Source organism: Patiria miniata, unplaced genomic scaffold (genome assembly GCF_015706575.1).
Source record: "Patiria miniata isolate m_02_andy unplaced genomic scaffold, ASM1570657v1 HiC_scaffold_24, whole genome shotgun sequence".
In the NCBI taxonomy this organism is placed as follows: Eukaryota; Metazoa; Echinodermata; class Asteroidea; order Valvatida; family Asterinidae; genus Patiria; species Patiria miniata.
Window position 1 is genome coordinate 9,534,685 of NW_024037063.1, and position 11,913 is coordinate 9,546,597.

An 11,913-nucleotide genomic window follows, 5' to 3' on the forward strand; every position below is an offset into this window, starting at 1 on the left:
ATAGTCAGTTCCACTTTGTGGCTTATTTGAAAAAACAATGTGTGGTTTATTTTTTGTCCAGATGGATTGTACCATCGGTTAGTTGTGCGAGCTTTGCGATGGTCTCAAAAATTGGGTGGAAGAAAGCCTGGCTTGCTCTATGATCGAGCAAGTTTCTATGTAGATGACCATCATCACTTCGCCCTGCAAATGGTGCACCATTCAAAGCTTGCATGTATCAAAGTAAGTAAGCGCATTGTTTCAGAAGCAGCTACTGTTACATAAGTCTGTTTTGAACAAAAATAGTGTTAATGCAATGCTAGGAGGAAATCAAGCTCTTGATATGGACCCGTGCACAAATCACTTCTCAAAAGTGTGTGTATGGGGGGGGGGGGGGGAGAGACATACCTTGATCAGAACTAATGCGAGCGCGCAGCACGAAGCCCTAATGCCATTGGCAGAGGCGTAGCGGGAGGGGGGTACTGGTAAAGACTGCCCTTTTTCATTCAAGTGCCCTTTTTTCACCAGCGTTCCCTCCCCCCTCCAGTGCTTTTTTTTCTTAACACTTGAAGTGCCCTTTTTTCAGCACATTTTTTCAGCACATTTTCAGCACGGATGTGCAAGTGCCCTTTTCGCGAACCTTTTAACCCCCCCCCCCCCCCGATAAAAATGAACTTGCTACGCCTCTGCTAGAATCATCACTTAAACATCACTGTCTAGTTTGGAGTCATTGAATCAGCTGTCCTGAGCTATGGAATCAAATGTAGGCTACAATTAGTATTCGTGGACGACAAAAGTGTTGGGGGAACGATATGTCCCCCGTCCCTCCCCCCCCCCCCCCTCAACCAACGCCCTTGTTGGTGTGCAATTACAGGTACCTCCTCATCAGTTACAGTAGAAGACGATTTGGGGAGACCACTGTGAGGAAAACTTCACACCATACGCGTACAAACCAGCATTCTTACACGGTGTATCTCTCCAACTTGCTCTCTCAAAAGCGGTCTACTGTTCGTGCAAAGAGTCCAGAAGCCTTTGTAATCATCCCTCTTGAGATGAACCCCAAATTAAACTAATTTATTTAATATTTTGTCTTTAAAACTCTCAGAAAAGTGCTTGGCCTCCCTTCCTATCATTATTTATGTAACATTCACAAGCTTTGTTCTCATCAGAATATTACTTTAATTGTATTTTAATGACAATGACCCTTCCCTGTGTTTATAGGTGAGTGTCATGAGGGCGGGAGTTATTTCGCCCCCCAAACATGCCAAACCACCTTCAGCGGATGTTACGTGTAAGGTATGTTAAGTATAACAAACATGTATGCCCCAAAAGTGTTTAAGAAAGTCATCATTTAACAAAACAAATTCTCATGTTCCATCGGCGTTTTGATAGCGTTTTTGTTATGGGTAATGGTTTTCTTTTCATCCCTCCCATCTCTACCTACAAAAAGTTTACAAATGAAAATACCAATTAATTCCACCGAAGAAAGTATATAGACCAGAAGGAAACTATAATGTAATTGTAATTTCGTTACAGGTTAAAGACTTTGTGAAAGAGACTCTGCAGAACTTGAAAACCATGTGGATCAAGCGAAGTAACTACGGCATTATTAGTGTCAAGTGTCCTAATGAGAATCACAAGGTTACCCACTTTCTACAACTGGATGAATGCATGGACAAGCCGGAAGTTGTCTGCCGCTTTGAGAATGCTCAAGTAGTCATAAAAACGGATGGAATCCAAGCCATGTTCAGGCAGGAAAGCCCCGAGGAAGAAGCTTCCGCTCGTGGTAAGTGCAGTAGCGTAAATCCTTATTGGCGCCAGAGAGGATAGGGTGACACAAATTGTATGATTGCCCGGCCATGGACATTCAAAAAGTGCCCTTTAGTGTCCAGGACACGAGGTGGCATACCAATGTACATCCTGCGCAAACTTACACGCTTACTTGGGAGTCAAGCTGGCGTAGTGGTACTTTCCTGGCCTTCCACAGCTCGAGACCCGGGTTCCAATCTCTACCTGATTCCGTTTGTTCTCATAATTCTCTCATTTCTACATGTTTCTTCAGACTTGGTTTCGTTGCCGGAAATTAATAACAATTAAAATAACGCCAAAAGTTAACAATATTTTTGTTTTTGTTTCCTTTCATTTGAAAGAACTTGTGTTAAAGCGCATCATGAGAAGTGCATGTAAAATAGTTCTTTGGGTCTGTGTTTACTTGAACAATTGAGATAAAGCTACATTTATGCTTAAAATTTGAGGTTGGTTGTCGGTTGGCTTTTGCTGTATATGGTCTAAACATCAGGCATGCAAGTCTTCCTCAGATATGCTGATCGCCTCTTGAAATAACTTCTCTTGTATTCACTTAAAAAATGGAAAAACACCGCAGAGAGTCTTGTAAAGCTATAACTTTCCTCCTTCTTTTAGTGACTTCTCATTTGCATGCCTGATACATATACATGTACGTTATACTAGGGTGGCTTTGTGTTGATAACATATTCTGAAACTGCTTCTTTATTGTTTGCTATGCATGTAGGAGTGAGTATCAGACAGAGGTTTCCATCCATTGAAGATAGTACCTTTTATCGCACTGCCACATTAGCAAGGTTAATTTGAGGTCAACGGATGATGCACTCATCAGGGACTTTGCACATCCCTCCAGATTTCTCTAATCATTCGGACCCTATTTACCCGCATCCCGTTCTTCATTGCCCGCGAAAATTCCTGGATCCGCCCCTGGATACATGCGTGAAATAAAAATAAAAAAAACCCGAACGGCCGATGGCACAAAAAAGGGCACCACTCTTTTTAAAAAGGCCACTTGTTTAGAAAAAAAGGGCACTTCTTAAAAAAGAGGCACTTGAATAGACAAATGGCAGTCTTTACAAACTATTGGAGTAGAGGAAATACCCCCTAACACCCCCCACCCCCCTACCCCCCGCTGGCTACGCCTATGCTATATGTTTGGTAAAGTTCATTGATTTAAATGGTTTGCTTTGTGGAAACAGACGACAAGCAGTCGAGCCTATTTCTATCGTTGTCTTTTTTGCAGAACCACGTTTAGATGACAAAACTCTGGCGGCATTTGCTAAGAGACTCGGTGCAGGTTGGGCAGCACTGGCAGTTGAGCTGGGCTTTACGATGGTAGAGGTTCAGACTGTCGAAAAAAATTACGAACACGATATCAAAAGGCAAGGTCTGGAAATGCTTGTAACATGGAAACAAACCCAATCCACCCGTGCTGAAGAGCAGATAACCACGTTGTGCACAGCATTGGAGAACATCGGAAGAGCAGATATTGCCGCATTTCTGCACGGGTAAAAAGGCCTACGTGTCTTTGCTAATGTGTAATATAAATCGAATTAAAGAACGACATTACTTGCAAAAACTTGTTTTCAGTAAAATTACAATGGGTACAAACAGGCCATAATTATATACATGTATGCTCTAAACCCATTAATTGGGTTTTTGTAAGCGGTTGCACGTCTATGACTGTATACTCTAATGGCAATGAAACCGCAACAAATCATGTAAAATTGTGTTTTCCTTTGAAAAAAAAAGCAACAAATAATATAGAAAGCAGTATTTGAATTTTCTTTTTGATTTACATTAAACAAAAATCCTTGGTATAAGTGATCCACAATTTCAGGAGACCACTGAATCAGGTATTAATTTGTGACTTATTTACTGCTTATTTACAAACTTTGAATTTGTGTTCCCCGTGCTCTTCAACAAATTCGATTTTTCTATTGACACATAAAAAAGACTATGTTTTACTCCAACCAAAAAACATTTAATGTTTTAATTTCAATACCAACAAGGAATTTCTGATTAAGGCAGGATGGATTAAGTCGGAACGCGTCTGGACCCGTTCGCACGAGTCCGGACGCGCTCCTCTGAGTTTCAAGCCAAACAAAAGATGTTTTGAAAGCAGTGGGGCTCACTGGGACTCAGTTGCACGCAAAGGAATGCAAATGTCAAGCTATAATTTTACTCCTTTTGTTAGTGACTTCTCAGTTGCATGCCTGATACATATATATTGTACTAGGTTGACTTAATTTGTGTTGATAAAATATTCTGAAACTGCTTTATTTTGCTATCAGTGTGGAAGTTAGTATCAGGCAGAGTTTCCATCCATTGAAGATAGTAACTTTTTCCGTACTGCCACATTAGCAAGCTAGGTCTATTTAGGGTCAACGGATGATGCACTCATCAGGGACTTTGCACATACCTCGAGATTTCTCTTAGGCCCCCCCCCCCCCCAAAAAGTTCTGCTTCCGATTACATGCCTTTCAAAAATAGGGTCGGTCGGTAATTTTTTTTTTTTTTGCCAATTTTTTTTTATGCAGATTGAATGGGGTATTCAATTATATGCGACGTTTTAGCCTGAACTATTTCCATTGCACTACGAAAGCTATACACGAAATGGCAACAAAAAGTGAATAAAACCTACCTTTAATTATTGTCAATATATTAACATTCGATAATTAAAAAAAATAATGGAAAATTCAGTCGTTCGCACCATATGCACAACGCTAGTCAAGACGCGGGGAGCTGGCCAAAACTCCGAGGTGTGTGATGCGAGCATGTGTGGCGAGCGGCCCGCCATGGGCCGACAAACATGTTTTCACGGTCAAAAATTTCGGGAAATACGCGGCATGTATCACTCCAAATACGAGTAGTGCGATCTCAAAGTGAACTCTTGAACACAAAAAAATACATACACAGACACGCTAGATCAATTCTGTAAATTAACTTGCAAAAATGTTCTTTCTCCATCGGTGTTTTCTTGGCATTTTTCACGAAGTCGAATCCGACCAGTTGACAGTGGCCTGCAATGCTAGCGCGCCGGTCGCGATCGCATAGCTATGGACTGGTTACCGCATTTTCATCATGTCTTCTAAATTGGCCCCTGCGCGCGGCGCGGCAGGAACCAGTCGTCGCCACGTGATATAGTCACCGTACGGACATCGTTTATTTCGCGAAGCGAATTTGTAAAAATAACGGAAGTTTCTTTTGAAAAAAAAAACGAATGTAAGTAAGAAAACAAATAAATACAAGCATTTTTTTGATGCAAAAGGGTTGTTATGGGGTATTTTGTGAAGACAGAAAAGACAACAAAATTTTATTTTTATTTATTCAATCTTTTTTTCTTTTTTTTTTGGAATTGTCGATAAAATTTTTAGGGTCGCAGCCTAAAAATAGGGTCGGTCGGGTAACCGGAAGCAGAATTTTTTTTGGCCATATCATTCGGACCCTTTTCACCCGCACCCCGTTCTTCATTGACTTTCTCTATATTTGTGGTAATGTTCCTTTATTCAAATGGTTTGCTTTGTGGAAACAGAGGAGAAGCTACCGTTTAACGACATCCACCTGAGAGAGATAGCCAAAGAGCTCGGCCAAAACTGGGAGAAATTGGCCACTTACCTGCATTTCACACAAGACGACACGTACACATTTGTGACAAACTCGCAAACTGGTGTCGATGGTGCGATTTTCGACATGCTTACAACATGGAAGCAGAGGTTCAAGGGAGGAGAAGTGGAGAAGATGAAAACAGATGGCTGAGGCACTTGAATCGATTGATAACTATGTACTGGTTGAGAAGGTGCGGGTATACTAAGACAACAACCATGCCTACATTTGTAGCAGTGGCGCACCAAGGATTTGGCTTTGGGGGCTCTCAATTTTTTTCTCCATTTTTGTTAGATGTTAGTTAGTTTTTTTGTTTGTTTTTTGCCCAAAACTGTTGGCCGCAGATTTTTTTTTTTTTTTTTTTTGGGGGGGGGTTGACGTTGGTGGCGTCAGGCTAAAAAAATTTCAACAACCTCTGGGGGGGGCTCAAGCCCCCGAGGGCCCCCCCCCCCCCTTGGGTGCGCCAATGATTTGTATTACAGGTAGCGTACAGTGGAGAGCAAGAATGAATGACGGATTCAAGGGGTTGGTTAAGATGGCTAACTACACATCTACCTCTCTACCATCTGAATGACTTAAAGTTGATTATTTACATACATCTGTAATGGATAACTGGCCTTTTTGAAGTTTACATAAAGACTAAGGAAATACAACATTGCAAATCTTCAGTTTAACGGTTAAATCCTTTAGTCTCTCTATGCATTGACTTCAACTCATCGGCCACTTTTTTATTTTGTTTTAAATATCCTCGATCTTCCTCTGGACTGGGGTTATGGTTAGGGTGGGGTTTCAACTTGTACCCTCCGCCATTCCCCCTGCCCCTCCCTCCTTCCGGACGGGGTGGGGGTGGGGGCTGAAGCCAATAGTGTAGTGCGTTGGTATATTACCTGTGGGTAACCTACTTGAGAGTAGTCTATGTCTTAACAGTTACGAAAAACGAGTTTACTGTGAGGTTGTAATTGTCCTGATAGAACTTCTACTTAATAGATTATGACATGATACTGGCTGCATCCATTGGACAAGAAAGTGCGTTTTCGTTTCAAAACCTAAACGGGAGGTATCAAAGCAATTTTGTTATCAAACCATTGCTGGTCGAAGTGGTCACAGATACACCAGTTCTGTATTATCCTTGTAAACAACTAAATCAAAATGAACAATTTCACTGTAATATTAATACAACATTGATGTAAAAGTACCTTAAGAGTTTAGAGTACAGAATAATTGTAGATGTCTGCATAATATTTCACAGCTTAATGAAAATAATATGTCATGCTGTCAAATGTAAACTAGATATTGCTTTTGAAGCTGGTTTAGAAAGGTCTATGATCAGCTGTAGTATGCTATAAGGATAGTGTGCCTTTACTATGCAGAATATGCTTTACTTCACATCTGGCGAGTAATTATTTTCTTGTGTGTGCACGAAATCAAATATTGAGAGGACAAACTTAACCTCATGATGTTAATGTTTTCTTATCTTGGAACACTCCAATTATCCTTGTTACTAAATCAATCAAACTGAATATTATCACTGTACAACATTTTTTCAGATGGAATTGTAAATAATAAACGTTGTTGTAGAAGTGCCTTAGGAGTTAGGAGTACACAAACGAATCCATATTTTGGATGTCTGTATAATATTACAGTTTAATGAAATTAATAATGTCATGGTGTCCAATGTGAATGAGATATATTGCTTTTGAAGCTGTTTAGAAAGGTCTATTTTCAGCTGTAGTATGCTGTAAGGATGATGTGCCTTTGCTGTGGAGAAACATATTTTACGATATTATATCTGATGAACTTGTTTTCTGATTTGTGTGCAAGAAATCAAACATTGTGAGGACAAACCTAACCTCAAAATGAAATCGTTAATCTTATCTTGGAACATTTCAATTATCCTAGTAACTCACTTAATCACACTGAAGAACATGGACGTCGCGAGCGGGGAGGGGGGGGGGCAAAGGGGGCGCCAAACAAAGAGAGAAGAAAACAAGAAAAATAAGAGAAAAAAGAAGAAAAAAAAGAGGCGCGAAGTCATATTGGTGTAAATTTAATGAGTGAGGGGGTGGGAATGCCCCCCCTCTAAAAATGATAAATCGAGAATATGTTGGGAAATACAGGAATTTGATTTTGGGGAAAACATGTTTGCCCCCCTCTGGAAATAATCCTGGCGACGTCCATGCTGAAGAATTGTTGTAGAAGAACCTTGGGAGTTAAGAGTACAAAAAAATATGTATCGACATATTTTAAAAAATAATTTGGGATGACTGTATAATATTACCCAGTTTATTGAATTTAAAATGACATGCTGTCAAATGTAAATTAGATACATGTATTGCTTTTGAAGACGTTTTACAAAGGGCTATGACCAGCTGTAGTGAGCTGTGAAGGATGGTGTGCCTTCACTGTGCAGAAACATATTTCAATTTACGATGTATTTGGTGGATGGTTTTTTTTTAGATGTGTGCGCACGAAATCTAATAATTATTGAGAAAACAAACTTAACCTCTAAATGCTGTTCAATTCTTATCTTGGAACATTCCTATTATCTTTGTTACTAACTCTCAAACAAACCGAACATTTTCACTGTAATACAACAATGTTGTAGAAATGCCTTCTGAGTTACGAGAACAAAAAAAGCATCAACATATTTTAAAAACTAATTTTGGATTTCTGTTTAATATAAGATAGTTTAATGACATTAATATGTCATGCAGCTGTCAACTGTAGTAAGTTAGATATTGCTTTTAAAGTTGTTTTAGAAAGGTATATCACCTGCCGTAGTATGCTGTAGGGATTATGTGTCTATAATGGTATGCATAAAAATATTTTACGATATATCTGCATTATTGTTTGATGTGTGCGTATGAAATCAAATATCATAATAATCAGGACACAAACTTATCCTCGAGCTGATGTCACTATAATTCTTATCTTGGAACACTCTTTTTTGTCTTTGTAACAATTTTCATCAAACTTTGAAGATTTTCAATGTAATACATCATGTTAGTTAAGAGTACAAGCATATGAATCCACATATTTTAAAAATAATTATGCATTTTTCTTTAATATTACAGTCTGAAATGTATGACTGAAACAATTGTCTGAATGTACTGAGCTCATCAAAGTTTATTTCTTCAATCAAAAATCCTGCAGTGTTCTTTTGTAATGTCCCTGTTAATAAACAATGAAAATAATTCTTTAAAACAAGTCACAATGAGCTCAGTAACCGTTTACAAACCAAACTTCAACTGGAAACCTGCCCAAATAATCAGAAACAATGAGCTATTTAGTTCCGCAGGTGGCTGTATTAGCAATAATTGAATTTGAATTTGAAATCGACCATAGCTGAATTGCGGCCAGATTACAAACTGAAAATGTCATTTACATTACACATGCTATAATTAAAAGACATCAACAATAGGGCATACAAAAACAATAATAGGAGAACGTTATTTAAAAAAAAAAATAAGAACGTATATTGTATAAGGATAATGATCTTGTATGTGGGAATAAATTGACCTTAACTAAAGTAGCGTTTAAAATTGTGGACTTACATTAAAATCATTTACTCAAAGAAATCAACTGCAAAACTTCAAAAAAATTCTTCATCTCAACGAAAATGATGATCAGTAAATATGGTTCCGATACATTTTCCAACCTTTTCTAAAAACTGGTAACCCGCACCTTGTCAGAATAAAGAATGTTTCAATGGCAGACCGTAGTGTTTATTATGTTTTTGATTGCAGTGAAAGTGTACGTTTTAATATTATGATGTCATACTTCACAAGCTAGAGATTGGGTAGACCTAGACTTTCACCAAGGCTATCGTGGCTTATAGCGGCAAAGCTGAAGCGAAGACCAATTCAGCGCGCACGCGCATGTGGTCTCCGCTCCAGTCGCTGCGCCGTTTCGCCGCTCTGTCTTATGCCGCTTAAGCCACGATGGCCTTGGCGAAAGGGTAAGGTAGACCAACATAGGATAATTTTTCTTCCATGTTTTTTTTTCATTATAGCAATAAAATCGCTCAAAATATTGAGTACGGTGTACAACTACTAATCTGTTGAAATTCCAGCTTCTGTACTCTATATTTTTGAGACAGTTCTGCGAGTAGAGCCAGAAGAGTGGCCAGAAAAGGAGTCAGACTCCTAGTGGATTTGGCACACACTGGCGGCGCCAGACTCTAAAATTTTGGGGGCAAGTGAGGGAGGGGCGAAAAATTAGCTTTTGGGGGCAACATTGAAAATCACCGTCAGTGAAGAAAATTGCAATGCGGGGTGGGGGGGGGGGGGTGGACATCATTTGAAGCTTGGGGGCGCTGTTCAAAACCGTTCATATACGAATTTATATAATTATAAGCTGCATTAATAGGGCCATTTGCGCAGGTTTCCTGTCTTAATATACACTCAATGTGCAGTAAAATGTTCAGTGACTTCCAGTCTCTTCTTCTCTTTTTTCCCTCTTGTCTTTAACCTTATTGTTTCCTTTTTGCGTTTCTTGCGCGAGTGCGTGTATAGCGCCTCCAGCTCTTGCACGTACCGTTAGGCTTGATAGTCACTGATTAATGGTCTGGAACCATAGAGCTTGCGCAAATTATAAGGCTCATGATAAGTAAGCCCGGTTGCCATGTGCAATATTTTATCATTATTGACACTACGAAAGTTCTATACCCACGTTTGTGATGTAAACCCGAAAAAAGTATACCAAATATATCGCAAAATAATAAGACAAAGAATTTGGTGGTCGCCAAAAAACTCATGGAATGTACAATTTTAAAACGTCCTAAATCAAGATCTCTCAATCTGTGATGAATCTAGATATATAAGAGAAGACTATATTCCAAAACAGATGCAAAATTTTAGAAGTGCAGCGATGGCGATCGGCGTCATGGCGTACATTTGAAAACTCGCAAGCTGAAGTCGCATGACGAGCGTAATTAAGTTGTAAAGAAATATAATAAGCCTGTATGATCGCAAAAAAAGAAATTATAGAAGAGACCATGGCAACATAAATAGAACAGAGCATGTATTATTGATTGGTCTCTCTCTGCATGGAGGTGCTCTCTGGTAGTTCATTATTGATGACGATGACTTGCATATGCATCATAATTATGTCGGATTAGCACGATAATGTAATTGGTGACGTCCGTGGTGATTGGACAGGCCGATACGTGATCGGCAAGAACAACCATAGTCGGGACAGATGTGAGCATCAGCGGCTAGCACTGGGGCTTGCATCCGCTGGTGACGTCGAGTACGTCTGTCTATGGCAGATTGGGCGCGGTGATGAGCCTCAAACCATTCCATTCCTGCCTTGCATACAGCACGCCAGGTGGTTCTGTTTTTGGCAAACCCTTTCCAGGTCTCAACAGGGATGGTGTACAGCTTTCAAGGTTTGCTTTAGCTGGTCTTTTGTACAATTTGTATTAATTGGCCTCCTTGGTGACACTTGCCAATACTGAGCTCATCATTGAACATCTGAAGCATGCTGTCTGATCTTCCATCCGAACAAGATGTGCTGTCCAGCATAGTTGTGCCTTGCTGATGTTTGCTTCTACACTGAAACAAGCTGTTCTTTCAAGGACCTCGATGTATTACTGATCCGGTCTTGCCATCGTATCTTCAGTATGAGTCATTCATGGCCATACAGTAGAGAAGTCAAAACTATACGGCTTTATTATTCACCGCAATTTTTTGTCATTGTTCCAATGTGAGAATCATTGAAGACACGTTTCTGTATAGACGGGAGAAGGGGGCAGCACTGGCAGACTGATGCGGTGAGTTATGTCCACACCGATGGTTGCCTCTGTGCACACAAATAGCCCTGTAAGGTATATAATGTATAGCACATTATTTAATGGGAGTGATGTGATCAATATATATCATACATTGTATTTAGATTGAGTGCCAGGAATAGCCTGATGCAGTATACTTCTGTCTTGGCCAGGCTAATGGTGAGACCAAATCGCCTTGCAGCCTCGGCAAACTGTTTGGTAATATGTTGAAGGATCTGAGTATAGTGCGCAGTCATCTGCAAATAGAAGCTCTGTGATAACTTCAAACCTTCGTGGCTGCTTGAAGTCGTCGTAGGTTGAACACTTTCTCGTCCGTGCGAATTATGGAAACACTACTGTTGAGGTGCAATATGCATGCAGCACGAAGATCAAAGCTACCGCAAAGAAAATACAGAACAGTGTTGGAGCAAGGACACTCCCTTAATTTTCACCCCATGCTTAAAGGGTTAGACAAGTGTCAACTGGCACACGACCGGCACATTCATAGAAACGTCTTATGAGAGAAACACATCATGTGCGTACATCCAAGCTTGTGAAGCAGCTGCTACAGTGACGGTGCATGTCAATGGTGCTTCGCCCGGGTCGGAACCCACCTGCGATTCTGAAAGGAAGTCTTGCAGTATCACAGTAGTAATCCTTCTCAGCAGAATCCTTGCCAAAGATCTTTCCGGCAATAGCAAGAAGGGGAATTGCAGTCAGACCTAAGACCCTTCCCCTTGTAGAGGGGTATCGAG

The 11,913-nt window shown here is 40.0% G+C and overlaps 1 protein-coding gene across 1 annotated transcript in view; it reads left to right on the plus strand.

Annotated features, from left to right (window-relative positions):
• The window catches only part of LOC119731902 (probable serine/threonine-protein kinase roco8), a 45,064-nt gene extending 39,523 nt beyond the window's left edge, over nucleotides 1–5,541 (plus strand). Inside the window, exons 14-18 of the mRNA XM_038205188.1 lie at nucleotides 62–222; nucleotides 1,201–1,275; nucleotides 1,516–1,765; nucleotides 3,026–3,079; nucleotides 5,318–5,541. Coding sequence (XP_038061116.1) covers nucleotides 62–222; nucleotides 1,201–1,275; nucleotides 1,516–1,765; nucleotides 3,026–3,079; nucleotides 5,318–5,541 — 764 coding nt within the window. The remainder of the gene's footprint in view (nucleotides 1–61; nucleotides 223–1,200; nucleotides 1,276–1,515; nucleotides 1,766–3,025; nucleotides 3,080–5,317) is intronic.
• Nucleotides 5,542–11,913: the final 6,372 nt, after the last annotated feature.